This window comes from Macrobrachium nipponense, chromosome 33 (assembly GCF_015104395.2).
Source record: "Macrobrachium nipponense isolate FS-2020 chromosome 33, ASM1510439v2, whole genome shotgun sequence".
Classification (NCBI taxonomy): Eukaryota; Metazoa; Arthropoda; class Malacostraca; order Decapoda; family Palaemonidae; genus Macrobrachium; species Macrobrachium nipponense.
The window spans coordinates 12,347,996-12,367,409 of NC_087219.1; the positions used below are offsets into that span (position 1 = coordinate 12,347,996).

The window sequence follows — 19,414 nt, forward strand, 5'->3', positions numbered from 1 at the left end:
GACATCAGACATCGTCGACGCAGTGTTCATTCAACCAACGCTTAAGAAGATTAAAGGAAGATTATCAGCGGGGGTGACCTAAAAGATTGGCTACTTGTGGACGAATCTCTTGGTATAAATACCACCTTTTCTGTAAACTTTTCTCATTCATATACCTGAAGAGAGAGACAGCAGTCTCTGAAATATAGTACTTTTCTCTCTACATTTTGGTGTTTTTATGGGCTCCTTTTATTAGATGGAATTCTGTTGTTACAGAAGACTTTTACCAGTCATTGTCAGCCCATTATGGAATTCAACCGCCTTTCCACGATTCTTCACTCACTTCCAGAAGTCAAGCCAGTTTTCCGCAAGTTTGAAAAAGAACTGAACAGACTACACCGGCTGAAAAACCAAAACCAACTTTTTGGAAGAATGCCTCAAAGAACAAGTACTTCCAAAAATGTACGGATTCGGGAGATGCGACTCTGCAATCAAACCCCTTCCCTCTATCACACAAGATTTTCCTGGAAGAAAGAATCACCAATACGAGAAACGACATCTTCGTGCTACGCAGAGTGATATATGGAACTCAATCTAATCTTCGCCTCCTCACTACGGACCACGTATACAGGTATCTGATTTCATTCTTGTTTCCGACATTGCTGCCTATAAAGCGTGACTCATTCCAACAGACTTTTACGCAAGTTAAATAACCTAATAGATAATAGCGCATGGAATAATCTTGAACAACAAGACAAAGTTTTTAAACTTATCCAACACCCCCCTTACGTAAATCAACATTTAGTTTTAAATTTAGGCTTATCCTTTGCCCTTATGCCAGACCGCAAAAACAACCTAGACTTCATAGTGGCTTTTGATAAATTCATATCTGACAAAAACTACAGCCGTGAAGAGATATGTTTAAAAGGAGTGTTACTAAATGCTTTACTGACCTTCATAAGAAATATCCTGTTCCCCGCAGATTCATGATAGCCATCCACTCGCTAAAAAAGTTAGATGTTATAATAAGTAGATCCGACAAAGACGGCAAAATTGTAATAATGGACAAAGACTTCTACCTCGACAAATCAACCAGCTCCTTAGCGACACAAATACTTACGAAAAACTGACGAAAAATCCCCTCCAGAACGTTTCCCACAGAATTTTTTCGGAAAGTAAGATTAATTGGCCAAGACAAAAAGAGTATTGAACTATTAGAGAAATTTAAAGTAATTAATCCTAAATTACCCTACTTTTTATGGTCTTCCCAAACTCACAAAGACAATCTTCCATTCAGACCCATCGTTTCATGCGCCGGAGCTTTCAATTACAAATTCTAAATGGTTAGCTGGCCTCCTTTCTCCTTTTTTAGGCACTTTTTCTCCCAGTTCACATCAAACATTCGGAAGACTTTTGTCACAAATCAGAGAAGCACATATACCACTTCACAACATAAAACTTTTAAGCCTTGACGTAGACTCCCTATTCACAAAAGTACCAGTACAGGACGTTCTTCAGTTTTTAAGGGAAAAATTATCCCCCTATTCAGATCATTTCCCTTTGGTACTTGAAAAAATAATAAAGTTAGTTGAATTATGTGCATCTAATAACGTATTTTCATTCGGGAATCATTCTACAAGCAAAAAATTCGGGTGTAGTATGGGTAGTCCTTTAAGTCCTATTTTAGCCAAATCTGTACATGGAATACTTTGAAAACTACAGTAATAAATGCAATAAAACCCAAAAACATGCTGTGGATGAGATACGTGGATGACATACTAACATTTTGGGATAATAAGTGGGGTAATTTTAATGAATTCCTCTCAAAATTAAACGCATTAGTGCCCAGCATCAAATTTAAAGTTGAATGGGAAAACAGACAACAAAATTCCTTTTCTTGATGTTTTAATAATAATCAGAGACACGACAGAATACAAAATTTACCATATACAGAAAACCACGTTCTCACTTTCATATATTCACTACTTTAGCTATCATGACAATACTATCAAGATAGGTCAGCCAGCAACCTATTCCTAAGAGCCTTACGAATTTGTTCCCCAGATTTCCTGGAAAAAGAATTTGAACTAATTCGCAAGCAACTTTCATCTTTAAAGTATCCTGACCATATAATTGAGAAAGCAATTCAAAAGCAAAAACGTAATTTTTCTACCGACCCCTAAAGACAAGACCAGAGACACACCCAACAATAAAATAAAAATTCCCCACCTGGAGACGATTAAGAGAGTAACTACACCCTTGGGAAATCCAACCCTTTTGCATTTACCTACCCAAATACCTTAGCCAAATCCCTGATTAACGTCCAACAAAAGACATCGCCCAAGACTCTGGGGTATATGAGATCCCATGCCAGGACTGTGACCAATCTTACATCGGATTTACAGGTAAATCACTTCCCAGAGATTAATACAACACAAACGGTCAGTTAGGTATGGACAACAGAACTCGGCTATTTTCAATCATATAAATGAAACATAACCATAGAATAAACTGGAATATGTCACGTGTAATTTATAGCAGCAACTGCCGGTACAAGAGTCAAATGATGGAATCGGCCTTAATAAAAGAGAAGCAGGTAATGAACATCTCAAAAGGGAATTGGACATCAGACATCGTCGACGCAGTGTTCATTTCAACCAACGCTTAAGAAGATTAAAGGAAGATTATCAGCGGTGACCTAATTGGCTACTTGTGGACGAATCTCTTGGTATAAAATACCACCTTTTCTGTAAACTTTTCTCATTCATATACCTGAAGAGAGAGACAGCAGTCTCTGAAATATAGTACTTTCTCTCTACATTTTGGTGTTTTTATGGGCTCCTTTTATTAGATGGAATTCTGTTGTTACAGAAGACTTTTACCAGTCATTGTCAGCCCATTATGGAATTCAACCGCCTTTCCACGATTCTTCACTCACTCCAGAATCAAGCCAGTTTTCCGCAAGTTTGAAAAAGAGCTGAACAGACTACACCGGCTGAAAAACCAAAAACACTTTTTGGAAGAATGCCTCAAAGAACAAGTACTTCCAAAAAATGTACGGATTCGGGAGATGGACTCTGCAATCAAACCCCCTTCCCTCTATCACACAAGATTTTGCCTGGAAAGGAAAAAAGAATCACACAATACGAGAAACGACATCTTCGTGCTACGCAGAGTGATATATGGAACTCAATCTAATCTTCGCCTCCTCACTACGGACCGACGTAATCAGGTATCTGATTTCATTCTGTTCCGACATTGCTGCCTATAATAGCGTGACTCATTCCAACAGACTTTTACGCAAGTTAAATACCTAATAGATAATAGCGCATGGAATAATCTTGAACAACAAGACAAAGTTTTAAACTTATCCAACACCCCCCTTACTGTAAATCAACATTTAGTTTTATTTAGGCTTATCCTTTGCCCTAATGCCAGACCGCAAAAACAACCTAGACTTCATAGTGGCTTTTGATAAATTCTATCTGACAAAAACTACAGCCCGTGAAGAGATATGTTTAAAAGGAGTGTTACTAAATGCTTTAACTGACCTTCATAAGAAATATCCTGTTTCCCCGCAGATTCATGATAGCCATCCACTCGCTAAAAAAAGTTAGATGTTATAATAAGTAGATCCGACAAAGACGGCAAAATTGTAATAATGGACAAAGACTTCTACCTCGACAAAATCAACCAGCTCCTTAGCGACACAAATACTTACGAAAAACTGACGAAAAATCCCCTCCAGAACGTTCCCACAGAATTTTTTCGGAAAGTAAGATTAATTGGCCAAGACAAAAAAGAGTATTGAACTATTAGAGAAATTTAAGTAATTAATCCTAAATTACCCTACTTTTTATGGTCTTCCAAAACTCACAAAAGACAATCTTCCATTCAAGACCCCTCGTTTCATGCGCCGGAGCTTTCAATTACAAAATTTCTAAATGGTTAGCTGGCCTCCTTTCTCTTTTTTAGGCACTTTTTCTCCCAAGTCACATCAAACATTCGGAAGACTTTTGTCACAAATTCAGAGAAGCACATATACCACTTCACAACATAAAACTTTTAAGCCTTGACGTAGACTCCCTATCCACAAAAGTACCAGTACAGGACGTTCTTCAGTTTTTAAGGGAAAAATTATCCCCCTATTCAGATCATTTCCCTTTGGCACTTGACAAAATAATAAAGTTAGTTGAATTATGTGCATCTAATAACGTATTTTCATTCGGGGAATCATTCTACAAGCAAAAATTCGGGTGTAGTATGGGTAGTCCTTTAAGTCCTATTTTAGCCAATCTGTACATGGAATACTTTGAAACTACAGTAATAAATGCAATAAAACCCAAAAACATGCTGTGGATGAGATACGTGGATGACATACTAACATTTTGGGATAATAAGTGGGGTAATTTTAATGAATTCCTCTCAAAATTAAACGCATTAGTGCCCAGCACATCAAATTTAAAGTTGAATGGGAAACAGACAACAAAATTCCTTTTCTTGATGTTTTAATAATCAGAGACACGACAGAATACAAATTTACATATACAGAAAACCAACGTTCTCACTTTCATATATTTCTACTTTAGCTATCAAGACAATACTATCAAGATAGGTCTAGCCAGCAACCTATTCCTAAGAGCCTTACGAATTTGTTCCCCAGATTTCCTGGAAAAAGAATTTGAAACTAATTCGCAAGCAACTTTCATCTTTCAAAAGTATCCTGACCAATAATAATTGAGAAAGCAATTCAAAAAGCAAACGTAATTTTCTACCGACCCCCTAAAGACAAGACCAGAGACACACCCCAACAATAAAATAAAAATTCCCCACCTGGAGACGATTAAGAGAGTAACTCACACCCTTGGGAAATCCAACCCCTTTTGCATTTACCTACCCAAATACTTAGCCAAATCCCTGATTAAACGTCCAACAAAAGACATCGCCCAAAGACTCTGGGGTATATGAGATCCCATGCCAGGACTGTGACCAATCTTACATCGGATTTACAGGTAAATCACTTCCCCAGAGATTAATACACACAAACGGTCAGTTAGGTATGGACAACAGAACTCGGCTATTTTCAATCATATAAATGAACATAACCATAGAATAAACTGAATATGTCACGTGTAATTTATAGCAGCAACTGCCGGTACAAGAGTCAAATGATGGAATCGGCCTTAATAAAAGAGAAGCAGGTAATGAACATCTCAAAAGGGAATTGGAACATCAGACATCGTCGACGCAGTGTTCATTCAACCAACGCTTAAGAAGATTAAAGGAAGATTATCAGCGGGGGTGACCTAAATTGGCTTACTTGTGGACGAATCTCTTCGTATAAATACCACCTTTTCTGTAAACTTTTCTCATTCATATACCTGAAGAGAGAGACAGCAGTCTTCGAAATATAGTACTTTTCTCTCTACATTTTGGTGTTTTTATGGGCTCCTTTTATTAGATGGAATTCTGTTGTTACAGAAGACTTTTACCGTCATTGTCAGCCCATATGGAATTCAACCGCCTTTCCACGATTCTTCACTCACTTCCAGAAGTCAAGCCAGTTTTCCGCAAGTTTGAAAAAGAACTGAACAGACTACACCGGCTGAAAAACCAAAAACACTTTTTGGAAGAATGCCTCAAAGAACAAGTACTTCCAAAATGTACGGATTCGGGAGATGGACTCTGCAATCAAACCCCTTCCCTCTATCACACAGATTTTCCTGGAAGAAAGAATCACCAATACGAGAAACGACATCTTCGTGCTACGCAGAGTGATATATGGAACTCATCTAATCTTCGCCTCCTCACTACGGATCCACGTATACAGGTATCTGATTTCATTCTGTTCCGACATTGCTGCCTATAATAGCGTGACCTCATTCCAACAGACTTTTACGCAAGTTAAATAACCTAATAGATAATAGCGCATGGAATAATCTTGAACAACAAGACAAAGTTTTAAACTTATCCAACACCCCCCTTACTGTAAATCAACATTTAGTTTTAAATTTAGGCTTATCCTTTGCCCTAATGCCAGACCGCAAAAACAACCTAGACTTCATAGTGGCTTTTGATAAATTCATATCGACAAAAACTACAGCCGTGAAGAGATATGTTTAAAAGGAGTGTTACTAAATGCTTTAACTGACCTTCATAAGAAATAGTTCCGTCCCGCAGATTCATGATAGCCATCCACTCGCTAAAAAAGTTAGATGTTATAATAAGTAGATCCGACAAAAGACGGCAAAATTGTAATAATGGACAAAGACTTCTACCTCAACAAAATCAACCAGCTCCTTAGCGACACAAATACTTACGAAAAACTGACGAAAAATCCCCTCCAGAACGTTCCCACAGAATTTTTTCGGAAAGTAAGATTAATTGGCCAAGACAAAAAGAGTACTGAACTATTAGAGAAATTTAAAAGTAATTAATCCTAAATTACCCTACTTTTATGGTCTTCCCAAAACTCACAAAGACAATCTTCCATTCAGACCCATCGTTTCATGCGCCGGAGCTTTCAATTACAAAATTTCTAAATGGTTAGCTGCCTCCTTTCTCCTTTTTTAGGCACTTTTTCTCCCAGTCACATCAAACATTCGGAAGACTTTGTCACAAATTCAGAGAAGCACATATACCCACTTCACACATAAAACTTTTAAGCCTTGACGTAGACTCCCTATTCACAAAAGTACCAGTACAGGGACGTTCTTCAGTTTTTTAAGGGAAAAATTATCCCCCTATTCAGATCATTTCCCTTTTGGCACTTGACAAAATAATAAAGTTAGTTGAATTATGTGCATCTAATACGTATTTTCATTCGGGAATCATTCTACAAGCAAAAATTCGGGTGTAGTATGGGTAGTCCTTTAAGTCCTATTTTAGCCAATCTGTACATGGAATACTTTGAAACTACAGTAATAAATGCAATAAAACCCAAAAAAACATGCTGTGGATGAGATACGTGGATGACATACTAACATTTTGGGATAATAAGTGGGGTAATTTTAATGAATTCCTCTCAAATTAAACGCATTAGTGCCCAGCATCAAATTTAAAGTTGAATGGGAAACAGACAACAAAATTCCTTTTCTTGATGTTTTAATAATCAGAGACACGACAGAATACAAATTACCATATACAGAAAAACCAACGTTCTCACTTTCATATATTCACTACTTTAGCTATCATGACAATACTATCAAGATAGGTCTAGCCAGCAACCTATTCCTAAGAGCCTTACGAATTTGTTCCCCAGATTTCCTGGAAAAGAATTTGAACTAATTCGCAAGCAACTTTCATCTTTAAAGTATCCTGACCATATAATTGAGAAAGCAATTCAAAAAGCAAACGTAATTTTCTACCGACCCCCTAAAACAAGACCAGAGACACACCCAACAATAAAATAAAAATTCCCCACCTGGAGACGATTAAGAGAGTAACTCACACCCTTGGGAAATCCAACCCTTTTGCATTTACCTACCCAAATACCTTAGCCAAATCCCTGATTACGTCCAACAAAAGACATCGCCCAAAGACTCTGGGGTATATGAGATCCATGCCAGGACTGTGACCAATCTTACATCGGATTTACAGGTAAATCACTTCCCCAGAGATTAATACAACACAAACGGTCAGTTAGGTATGGACAACAGAACTCGGCTATTTTCAATCATATAAATGAACATAACCATAGAATAAACTGGAATATGTCACGTGTAATTTATAGCAGCAACTGCCGGTACAAGAGTCAAATGATGGAATCGGCCTTAATAAAAGAGAAGCAGGTAATGAACATCTCAAAGGGAATTGGACATCAGACATCGTCGACACAGTGTTCATTCAACCAACGCTTAAGAAGATTAAAGGAAGATTATCAGCGGGGGTTACCTAAATTGGCTTTACTTGTGGACGAATCTCTTCGTATAAATACACCTTTTCTTTGTAAACTTTTCTCATTCATACTACCTGAAGAGAGAGCAGCAGTCTCTGAAATATAGTAACTTTTCTCTCTTTAACAGGTTTGGTGTTTTTGTTTTTATGGGCTCCTTTTATTAGATGGAATTCTGTTGTTACAGAAGACTTTTACCAGTCATATATATATATATATATATAATATATATATATTTATATATATATATATATATAATATATATATATATGTATATATACATATATGTATAATATATATATATATATATATATATATATATATATATATATATATATATATATATATATATATATATATATATATATATACTATATATATATATATATATATATATATATATATATATATATAATTTATATAAATATATATATATATATATATATATATATATATATATATATATATATATATAGATATAATATATATATATATATATATATATATAAGTTCATATCACATTACCGTGATTCATATACCTATATCGAGCTACAATGTTCCTTTCCTATCTAATTCGCTCTACCTCGGAATTAATATATTTTCATATTATGCTTAACCGAAGGGGAATTTTTTCTCGATAATAGATTTACCTGTACTTGGGCGCGAACGCAGGTACATTATAATCCAGGAGCGTCAGTGGAAGCTATAACCACTCACCCACCGTGAGAGGCTTAAAGGTATATGTCGTCCTCTCACCTCAAATACTTTCTCGCGCTGAAGTATTCGTTGGTTTGGAGACAACATCAACCCGCCTCGACTCCGGTAGTTAAGTAGCGCTTTTGACAACACGTAGCATTTTACATAAGTCATATCACATTACCGTGATTCATATACATATATCGAGCTACAATGTCCTTTAATATCTAATTCGCTCTACCTCGGAATAATATATTTTCATATATGCTTAACCGAAGGGGAATTTTCTCGATAATAGATTTACCTGTACTTTTGGGCGGGCGAACGCAGGTACATTATAAATCTAGGAGCGTCAGTGGAAGCTACCACTCACCCACCGCACCGAGAGGCTTAAAGGTATATGTCGTCTCTCACCTCAAATACTTCTCGCGCTGAAGTATTCGTTGGTTTGGAGACAACATCAACCCGCCTCGACTCCGGTAGTAAGTAGTAGGCTTTTCTTTTGACAACACGTAGCATGTTACCCATAAGTCATATCACATCACTGTGATTCAATATACATATATCGAGCTACAATGTCCTTTAATATCTAATTCGCTCTAACCTCGGAATTAATATATTTTCATATATGCTTAACCGAAGGGGAATTTTTTCTCGATAATAGATTTACCTGTACTTGGGCGCGAACGCAGGTACATTATAAAATCCAATCCAGGAGCGTCAGTGGAAGCTATAACCACTCACCCACCGCGAGAGCTTAAAGGTATATGGTCGTCTCTCACCTCAAATACTTTCTCGCGCTGAAGTATTCGTTGGTTTGGAGACAACATCACCCGCCTCGACTCCGGTAGTTAAGTAGCGCTTTTGACAACACGTAGCTTTTATTTTTACTAAGTCATATCACATTACCGTGATTCATATACATATCGAGCTACAATGTCCTTTAATATTCTAATTCGCTCTACTCGGAATTAATATATTTTGTTCAATATATGCTTAACCGAAGGGGAATTTTTTCTCGATAATAGATTTACCTGTACTTGGGCGCGAACGCAGGTACATTATAAATCTCAGGAGCGTCAGTGGAAGCTATAACCACTCACCCACCGCGAGAGGCTTAAAGGTATATGTCGTCTCTCACCATTAAATACTTTCTCTCGCTGAAGTATTCGTTGGTTTGGAGACAACATCAACCCGCCCCGCCCTCGACTCCGGTAGTTAAGTAGCGCTTTTGACAACACGTAGCATTTTACATAAGTCATATCACATTACCGTGATTCATATACATATATCGAGCTACAATGTCCTTTAATATCTAATTCGCTCTACCTCGGAATTAATATATTTTTCATATATGCTTAACCGAAGGGGAATTTTTTCTCGATAATAGATTTACCTGTACTTGGGCTGCGACAACGCAGGTACATTATAATCCAGGAGCGTCAGTGGAAGCTATAACCATCTCACCACCGCGAGAGGCTTAAAGGTATTATGTCGTCTCTCACCTCAAATACTTTCTCGCGCTGAAGTATTCGTTGGTTTGGAGGCAACATCAACCCGCCTCGACTCCGGTAGTTAAGTAGCGCTTTTGACAACACGTAGCATTTTACATAAGTCATATCACATTACCGTGATTCATATACATATATCGAGCTACAATGTCCTTTAATATCTAATTCGCTCTACCTCGGAATTAATATATTTTCATATATGCGTTACCTAAGGAAGGAATTTTTTCTCGATAATAGATTTAACCTGTACTGGGCGCGAACGCAGGTACATTATAAATCCAGGAGCGTCAGTGGAAGCTATAACCACTCACCACCCCCGCGAGAGGCTTAAAGGTATATGTCGTCTCTCACCTCAAATACTTTCTCGCCCTGAATAGATATCGTTGGGTTTTGGAGACAACATCAACCCGCCTGCGACTGCCGGTAGTTAAGTAGCGCTTTGAACAACATTAGCATCATACATAAGTTCATATCACATTTACCGTGATTCATATACATTTTTCATATCGAGCTACAATGTCCTTTAATATCTAATTCGCTCTACCTCGAATTAAATATATTTTCATATCATGCTTAACCGCCGAAGGGGAAATTTTTTCTCGATAATAGATTTACCTGTACTTGGGGGGCGCCCGAACGCAGGTACGGTTATTATATCCAGGAGCGTCAGTGGAAGCTATAACCACTCACACCATTCCGCGAGGCTTACTTAAGTATATAGTCCGTCTCTCAACCTCAAATACTTTTCTCTCCTCGCGCTGAAGTATTCGTTTGGTTTGTTAGACAACATCAACCCCCGCCTCGACTCCGGTAGTTTTAAGTAGCGCTTTTGACACACGTAGCATTTACATAAAGTCAATAATCACATTAACCGTGATTCTATACATCCCTATCGAGCTACAATGTCTTTAATATCTAATTCGCTCTACCTCGGAATATATATTTTTCATATATGCTTAACCGAAGGGGAATTTTTTCCTCGATAATAGATTTAACCTGTACTTGGGCGAAGCGAACGAGGCGCAGGTACATTATAAATCCGGAGCGTTCAGTTTGGAAGCTATCACCACTCACCCACCGCGATAGGCCTTAAAGTATTATGTCGTCTCTCACCTCAAAATACTTTCTCGGCGGCTGAAGTTTATTCGTTGGTTTGGAGCAACATCACCCGCCTCGACTCCGGTAGTTAAGTAGCGCTTTTGACAACAAGTAAGCATTTTACATAAGTCATATCACATTACCGTGATCATATACATATATCGACACATGTCCCTTTGTATTCTAATTCGCTCTACCTCGGAATTAATATATTTTCTATATTGCTTAAAACCGAAGGGGAATTTTTTCTCGTATAGATTTACCTGTACTTGGGCGCGAACGCAGGTAACATTATAAATCCAGGAGCGTCAGTGGAAGCTATAACCACTCACCCACCGCGAGAGGCTTAAAAGGTATATGTCGTCTCTCACCTCAAATACTTTTCGCGCGCTGAAGTATTCGTTTGGGTTTGGAGACAACCTCAACCCGCCCTCGGACTCCGGTAGTTAAGTAGCGCTTTTTTTGAAACAAACCCGTAGCATTTTTACATAATCATATCACATTACCGTGATTCATATACATATCGCGCTACAATGTCCTTTAATTATATCTAATTCGCTCTACCTCGGAATTATATATTTTCATATATGCTTAACCGAAGGGGAATTTTTTTCTCGATAATAGATTTACCTGTACTTGGGCGCGAACGCAGGTACATTATAAATCCTGGAGCGTCAGTGGAAGCTATAACCACTCACCCAACCGCGAGAGGCTTAAAGGTATATGTCGTCTCTCACCTCAAATACTGGATTTATAATGTACCTGCGTTCGCGCCCAGAATACAGGTAAATCTATTATCGAGAAAAAATTCCCCTTCGGTTAAGCATATTAATGAAAATATATTAATTCCTAGGTAGAGCAAATTAGATATTAAAGGACATTGTAGCTCGATATATGTATATGAATCACGGTAATGTGATATGAATTATGTAAAATGCTACGTGTTGTCAAAAGCGCTACTTAACTACGGAGTCGAGGCGGGTTGATGTTGTCTCCAAACCAACGAATACTTCAGCGCGAGAAAGTATTTGAGGTGAGAGACGACATATACCCCTTTAAGCCTCTCTCGCGGTGGAGTGGTATAGCTTCCACTGACGCTCCATGGATTTATAATGTACCTGCGTTCGCGCCCAAGTACAGGTAAATCTATTATCGAGGAAAAAAATTCCCCTTCGGTTAGCATATATGAAAATATATTAATCCGAGGTAGAGCGAATTAGATATTAAAGGACATTGTAGCTCGATATATGTATATGAATCACGGGTAATGTGATATGACTTATGTAAAATGCTACGTGTTGTCAAAAGCGCTACTTAACTACCGGAGTCGAGGCGGGTTGATGTTGTCTCCAAACCAACGAATACTTCAGCGCGAGAAAGTATTTGAGGTGAGAGACGACATATACCTTTAAGCCTCTCGCGGTGGGTGAGTGGTTATAGCTTCCACTGACGCTCCTGGATTTATAATGTACCTGCGTTCGCGCCCAAGTACAGGTAAATCTATTATCGAGAAAAAATTCCCCTTCGGTTAAGCATATATGAAAATATATTAATTCCGAGGTAGAGCGAATTAGATATTAAAGGACATTGTAGCTCGATATATGTATATGAATCACGGTAATGTGATATGACTTATGTAAAATGCTACGTGTTGTCAAAAGCGCTACTTAACTACCGGAGTCGAGGCGGGTTGATGTTGTCTCCAAACCAACGAATACTTCAGCGCGAGAAAGTATTTGAGGTGAGAGACGACATATACCTTTAAGCCTCTCGCGGTGGGTGAGTGGTTATAGCTTCCACTGACGCTCCTGGATTTATAATGTACCTGCGTTCGCGCCCAAGTACAGGTAAATCTATTATCGAGAAAAAATTCCCCTTCGGTTAAGCATATATGAAAATATATTAATTCCGAGGTTAGAGCGAATTAGATATTAAAGGACATTGTAGCTCGATATATGTATATGAATCTACAGGTAATGTGATTATGGACTTATTGTAAATGCTACGTTTGTTGTCAAAACGCTCAATTAACTGAAACTACCGGAAGTCGCCGGGCGGGTTGATTGTCGTTTCTCCAAACCAACGAATACTTCAGCGTCGAGAAAAGTTTTATTTGAGGTGAGAAGACTACATTATACCTTTAAGCCTCTCGCGGTGGAGTGAGGTGGTTATAGCTTCCACTGACGCTCCTGGATTTATAAAATGTACCCTGAGTTCCGCGCCCAAGTACATGTAAATCTATTATCGAGAAAAAATTCCCCTTCGGTTAAGCATATATGAAAATATATTAATTCCGAGGTAGAGCGAATTAGATATTAAAGGACATTGTAGCTCGAGATATATATATATATATATATATATATATATATATATATATATATATATATATATATATATATATTATATATATATATATATATATATATATATATATATATATATATATATATATATATATATATATATATATATATATATATATATATATATATATATATATATATATATATATTTATATATGTATATATATATATATATATATATATATATATATATATATATATATATATATATATATATATATATATATATATATATTATATATGTATATATATGTATAAATATATATATATATATATATATATATAATATATATATATATATATATATATATATATATGTATAAAGTATATATATATATATATATATATATATATATATATATATATATATATATATATATATATATATATATACACACACACAGGCAGTACCCGGGTTACGTCGGGTTCGGCTTACGATGTTCCAAGGTTAAGGCACTTGTCAATTATATTCATCAGAAATTATTACCAGGGTTATGACGCTGTTCCAGGGTTACAACGCATGTTCCAGAGTACGACGCCTACAAACGCTGATCTGGCAGATGAAATATGACACCAAAATGCAAAATAATCAATATTTAAAGGGTTTTTTTGATGAAAATGCAATAAGAATGCAGTTTACATAGTTTTGAATGCACCTAAAGCATTAAAAGTAAGGTTTTCTTAGGGTTTTTGACATTTTGACAATGTTCCAGCTTACGACGATTTTCGGCTTACGATGTGTTTCAAGAACGGAACCCCCGTCGTAACCCGGGACTGCCTGTATATATATATATATATATATATATATATATATATATATATATATATATATATATATATATATATATATACACAGTAGGTTCATTCATAACTGTGAAACAAATGATTAGACATTATATAAAAGAACTCTGTCTGTGTACATAAAATTAGCATTTTGGGACTTGTTGAATATGAGGATAGGAATCTATTAAATACAACTGAAAGGGTCTAATTCACACAAAATAAATCTTTAACTCACAGATAGCAAACAAAGGCAGCAACAAACACGATCAATGAACAAGCAAAGAAAATGGCGAGGATTTCACCCAAGTTCATACTTGCATCAACTTTGACCACTGTAGGACTGGCAGGAACAGCCCCTGTGAGGAGAAGGCAGAAAGGACTTGGATGAGTTTCTTGCTAGTGTGGGAACATCAAGGGAGTAAAAAGTGGATGTTTTCTACGATTCAGTAGTTCAAATATGAATGGCGATATGACTATAACTCGTTGTTACAAGAAAAAGCTAAATATATCTGGAACACATACATATATATAAATATAGGAGAAAATAATTAAAACTTATGCAATTACTAATTCATTATGCACAAATAAAACTAAAACAAAGGGAGATAAAACAATTACTTATCGCAGTAACTGTCAGATTGAACCCAGCCTGTTCACTAATAGGTCTTGGGATAAACAAACCAGAGTAGAACCTGCAGAAAACAAAAATAATTAATAATACTTTAAAAGTTTACCATACTTAGCAACATCCAAAATAACACTTGTATGGTGTAAGCCTGTTTTACCTTGTGATTTTAATCGAATTTCAGTATTTTGGGAGGAAAATGGCTTTCCTATTTGGGCAAATAGGTCAAAGGTCAAATTTGACCTTCAAAAATGAAAGAACTTCACGTAATAAAGGTTGAATAGAGGAGATTCTGAAGGCCTTAAGAGTTTATCAAAAAATATAACTTTACCATATTCTTGCTATGTGAATAAACGGCACGTGCTAGATCTCTTTTTCAAAAGTTTCAATATGCCTGGCAATTTAGATTTGTAAAATCTCAACAAATGTTACTCCCATAGAAAAAATTTACATGTGACAAACCTATTTTCACATTATCTTCTTTGTTGATTGCAGTGCTCAGTGACCTTTATATTGGGGTCAGAGGTCAAATTTCATATTCGATATGACTGAATAAGAGTTTTGATGTCAGGTATACCATGTTATGGACTATATTCAATGGTTTTAGACAAGAAATCATTTTCCTACATAAAATTGCAGCAAATAACCGGCGTGGTGGCGCAGTGGTAAGGTTCTCGCCTACCAGGCAATGGGGACTGGGGTTCAAATCCTGAAACCTGGGGAGAGTTAGTAGAATAAGTACTACTCGGGCTGGGGGTTAAACAGTGGGGCTACTGACACACTAGCCACGTGTCTTCAGCATTAAGGACTTGTTCCACACTGGTTGTTGGCCTCAGAAACAAGAGATCAATGCCTGCCTAATGACCAGAAGGACTTTAACTCTTTTCACTTTTACTTAAAATAAACATTGCTAGGAATCGGACACAGATAGAAAAGAATCAATCTCAGGAAAAAGAAACTCAGGAAATAGTCTTTTGCATGAGTCCTGGAGCTACTACGGCATCTTGTTTTTCCAGGTTCCTTTTCAGGGATCTCGGGATCGTGCCTATTATTATTATTATTATTATTATTATTATTATTATTGTTATTATTATCATTATTATGTCAGTGATAATTGTACCCATAATCATAGATCCCTGAAAAGGAACCTGGAAAAACAAGATGCCGATATAGCTCCAGGACTCGTGCAAAAGTGTGCTATTAGAAACAGCGCACATAGTGATAAAAGTGATGGACTCCCAGGGAGGCAGGATGCAACCCAGAACTCCACGCTACAAAAACCACCCACAAAAATAGAAAAAATAGCATGCAATAAAACACTGAATTCAAAAATAATTAGAAAAATTGCATTTAGTATAAACTCAATCCATATTTTGAGCGCATTAGCTCTCTTACCTAATAAGAGCACCTTTGGCACTGAAGGTTATGGGGTCAGGGAGGGCACTGCCACACATCGTCTGGAGAGTCTTGACCTCTTTTTTGTCTCCAGAGCCCTCAGTGATTCCGCTGATGTCCAGAGACCCTCGGTGGCAGTATCCTTTAAGTAAAGAAGGATTGAAATTTTTATTAACATTTTCAGATTTAAAACAAGCTTCACTTTTTTTTATAAGTGGCCACTATGGAATTCTAAATAGATTTTGAAATTCAAAACGATCTCCTTCTACAATAGAAAGACCGAAATTCTGAGAGGGTCTCATATGAATGGTTATGTCGGAACGTCAGATCTTTTTCCTACATACTGACCCTCAACAATGTTTGGTAAAAATTTCTTTCCTACATACTGACCCCCAACAATGTTTGGTAAAAATTTCTTTCCTACATACTGACCCCTAACAATCTTTGGTAAAAATTTCCACAACAAAGAAATGTCTCTAACTGTCAACACTCGATTCATAAAACATGTTTTTAACCTTTAAAACTACCTTCAAACCTTTAAAACTACCTTGACATGAATTCAGCCCTCGACAATACCATTTTTCAAACTTCGGAGACAGCCGTCAATACCTTTCTCATTGCGCGGAGGTAATGTGAACTCACTGAAATCCACTTCTATGACGGAGGGAACAGCCATCTCGAAGTGCCACTCACATATGACGTCGTCGCTGTAATGCGGATATTCTGGGTTGGTGATAGTTACGCTTTCCCCAGTTTTCAGTTTGAATTTCTGTTCAGAAAAAATGTTCACGATCTGATTAAAAGTTGAACTACCATGCAGCATGAGCAGCTACATTATTTCATCTTAATCGTAAGAGATACACTCTCCACTTGAGTTATGTTCTACCAAAATTGGGTCCTTTTGAGATGCAACCTAGAAATCACCAGGGACAACAAGAGATGCCTTGGGATCAAGGACTGTGCCAAGCACTTTTCCATGAAATGCAATCAAAAAGTCGTCACCGATGCCATTGCAACAGATTCCAAATGCATAATTGTTCAATGTTTTAGTTGCTAAACACTTCTTGGAAATCACATTTATAGCTCTCCTGGTTTTACATACTGGAAACCCTCATTTACAGTTAATATAACACAAGTAAGGGAAAGTAAACCCGAGTAAAAGCTTAGAAAGTAAACCAAGTAAAACATCTAAAAAACAGAGCGAGACATTGTCAGTATAGAAATTGCGATCGTAAGCACCGAAGATAACTAAATTATGGTACTGGAATAGAATACAGAGTTTAGGCCAAAGGCCAAGCACTGGGACCTATGAGGTCATTCAGCACTGGAAAGGAAATTGAGAGGAGGTAGGGTTGAAAGGTGCAACGGGAGTAAAATCTCAAAGCAGTTGCACTATGAAATAATTGTCAGGAGAGGGTGGGATAGCAAGATGGAAGAAAGATGATAACATGAATGGAGGTACAGTAAAAGGAATGAAAGTGGTTGCAGCTAAGGGCCGAAGGGACGCTGCAAAGAACCTTTAGTAATGCCTACAGTACATCCCATGAGGTGGACTGACGGCATTATCCCCCTACGGGATAAATTAATTTAACATACAGGGCTAAATTATGGTGTCACCCTTTGAGTAGCCTCAAAAGTCATGGTTCAGACACAAAAATAAACATTTCGTATTCAAGTACCATAACAAACAAGGGCTTGGAGTTCAGTTAAGAAGTATCTTGTTGATTCAGCAGCAACAACAACAACAGAGATAAGAGTTGGTTACAAGGTTGAAAGGCCTCTAAGGAGCAGAAGAAGCAACGAATGATTTAGGGAGCACATTACAGTAAACAACATCTTGATATGTTCAAATTAATAGACGAGCTAAACCTGCCTGAAAGTAATGAAATCTCTCTCTCTCTCTCTCTCTCTCTCTCTCTCTCTCTCTCTCTCTCTCTCTCTCTCTCTCTCTCTCTCTCTCTCGAACAAGCACAAACCTTCGAGCAGTGTCCACATTTGATACCCAGCAGATTCTCACACTTGGAATCGACGTCCGATACATTGTAAGTAAAGCAGTAGGACAGCAGAGGTTCGTAGCCAATGCACTCAGCCATCCACTTCACTCGTTTGTTCGACTTGGGCAGTTTCGGGGGCGCGGGCACTGGGTACACCCTGAAAGTAGTTTAGGTTTTAAGTTTTTATTTTACTGCCTTTTTATTACATTATCATTCAAATTACGAGTTGCATTCATTTCAATTACTCAGTCAGCGGGTTTGAATTTGATCATTAACCGTGATACTGTATTTTCTTATCTGGTGACAGATCAAGATTTACGGAATATTGATGAGTTGAGCTGAATACAGAATTTGGCCAAACGCCAAGCACTGGAACCTTTGAGGTCATTCAGCACTGAAATGGAAATTGACAGTAAAAGGTTTGAAAGGTGTAAGAGGAGGAAAACCTTGCAGTTGCACTATGAATCAAGTGTTAGGAGAGGATGGAGAGTAAGATGAAGAAAGAGAATATGAAAGGAGGTACAGTAAAAGGAACGAAAGTGGTCGCAACCAGGGGCCGGGGGAAAGCTGTAAAGAACCTTAAGTAATGCCTAAACTGCACCACATGAGGTCCACTGACGGCACTACCCGACAAAGGAGAACGCTTGGGGAAGCAAAAGGCAGCATAAAAATGCAAAGTATGTGTGCTTCACTGAAGGGAAATTGAGGTTCAGTCACTTTTAATCGTAACGGTACAAGGCAAAGAATACGAAGTAATGCCCTTTCATGAAAAAGAGGAACAGGGCAGGATTAGGACCTTTAAGAGTCCCAAAGCTCTGAAAAGCTATAAGTAATTCCAATTTTACTGCATTCCCGATATATAATGAGATTAACAGTGATATACTATATATTACTGAAGGCCCCTTTCTGTGCGCCCTGGTTTGGCAGCAGCATTTGCTCCATGGCCCTTTGTAAAACTAGCACTGGACAAAAAAAAACTCTGTAGGCCTCTCTTCCCTTGAGGCAGGAGGAGGAGGAGGAGGAGGTAGGAGGGAGAGGAGGAGGAGGAGGAAGGAAGGAAGGGGAAGGGGAGGTGG

The 19,414-nt window shown here is 37.4% G+C and overlaps 1 protein-coding gene across 1 annotated transcript in view; it reads right to left on the bottom strand.

Annotated features, from left to right (window-relative positions):
• The window catches only part of LOC135202675 (uncharacterized), a 37,051-nt gene that overhangs the window by 17,109 nt on the left and 528 nt on the right, over positions 1 to 19,414 (bottom strand). The window contains exons 3-7 of the mRNA XM_064232161.1: positions 18,321 to 18,495; positions 16,954 to 17,113; positions 16,345 to 16,486; positions 14,943 to 15,016; positions 14,560 to 14,680 (exon numbers count right to left, since the gene is read on the bottom strand). Coding sequence (XP_064088231.1) covers positions 14,560 to 14,680; positions 14,943 to 15,016; positions 16,345 to 16,486; positions 16,954 to 17,113; positions 18,321 to 18,495 — 672 coding nt within the window. The remainder of the gene's footprint in view (positions 1 to 14,559; positions 14,681 to 14,942; positions 15,017 to 16,344; positions 16,487 to 16,953; positions 17,114 to 18,320; positions 18,496 to 19,414) is intronic.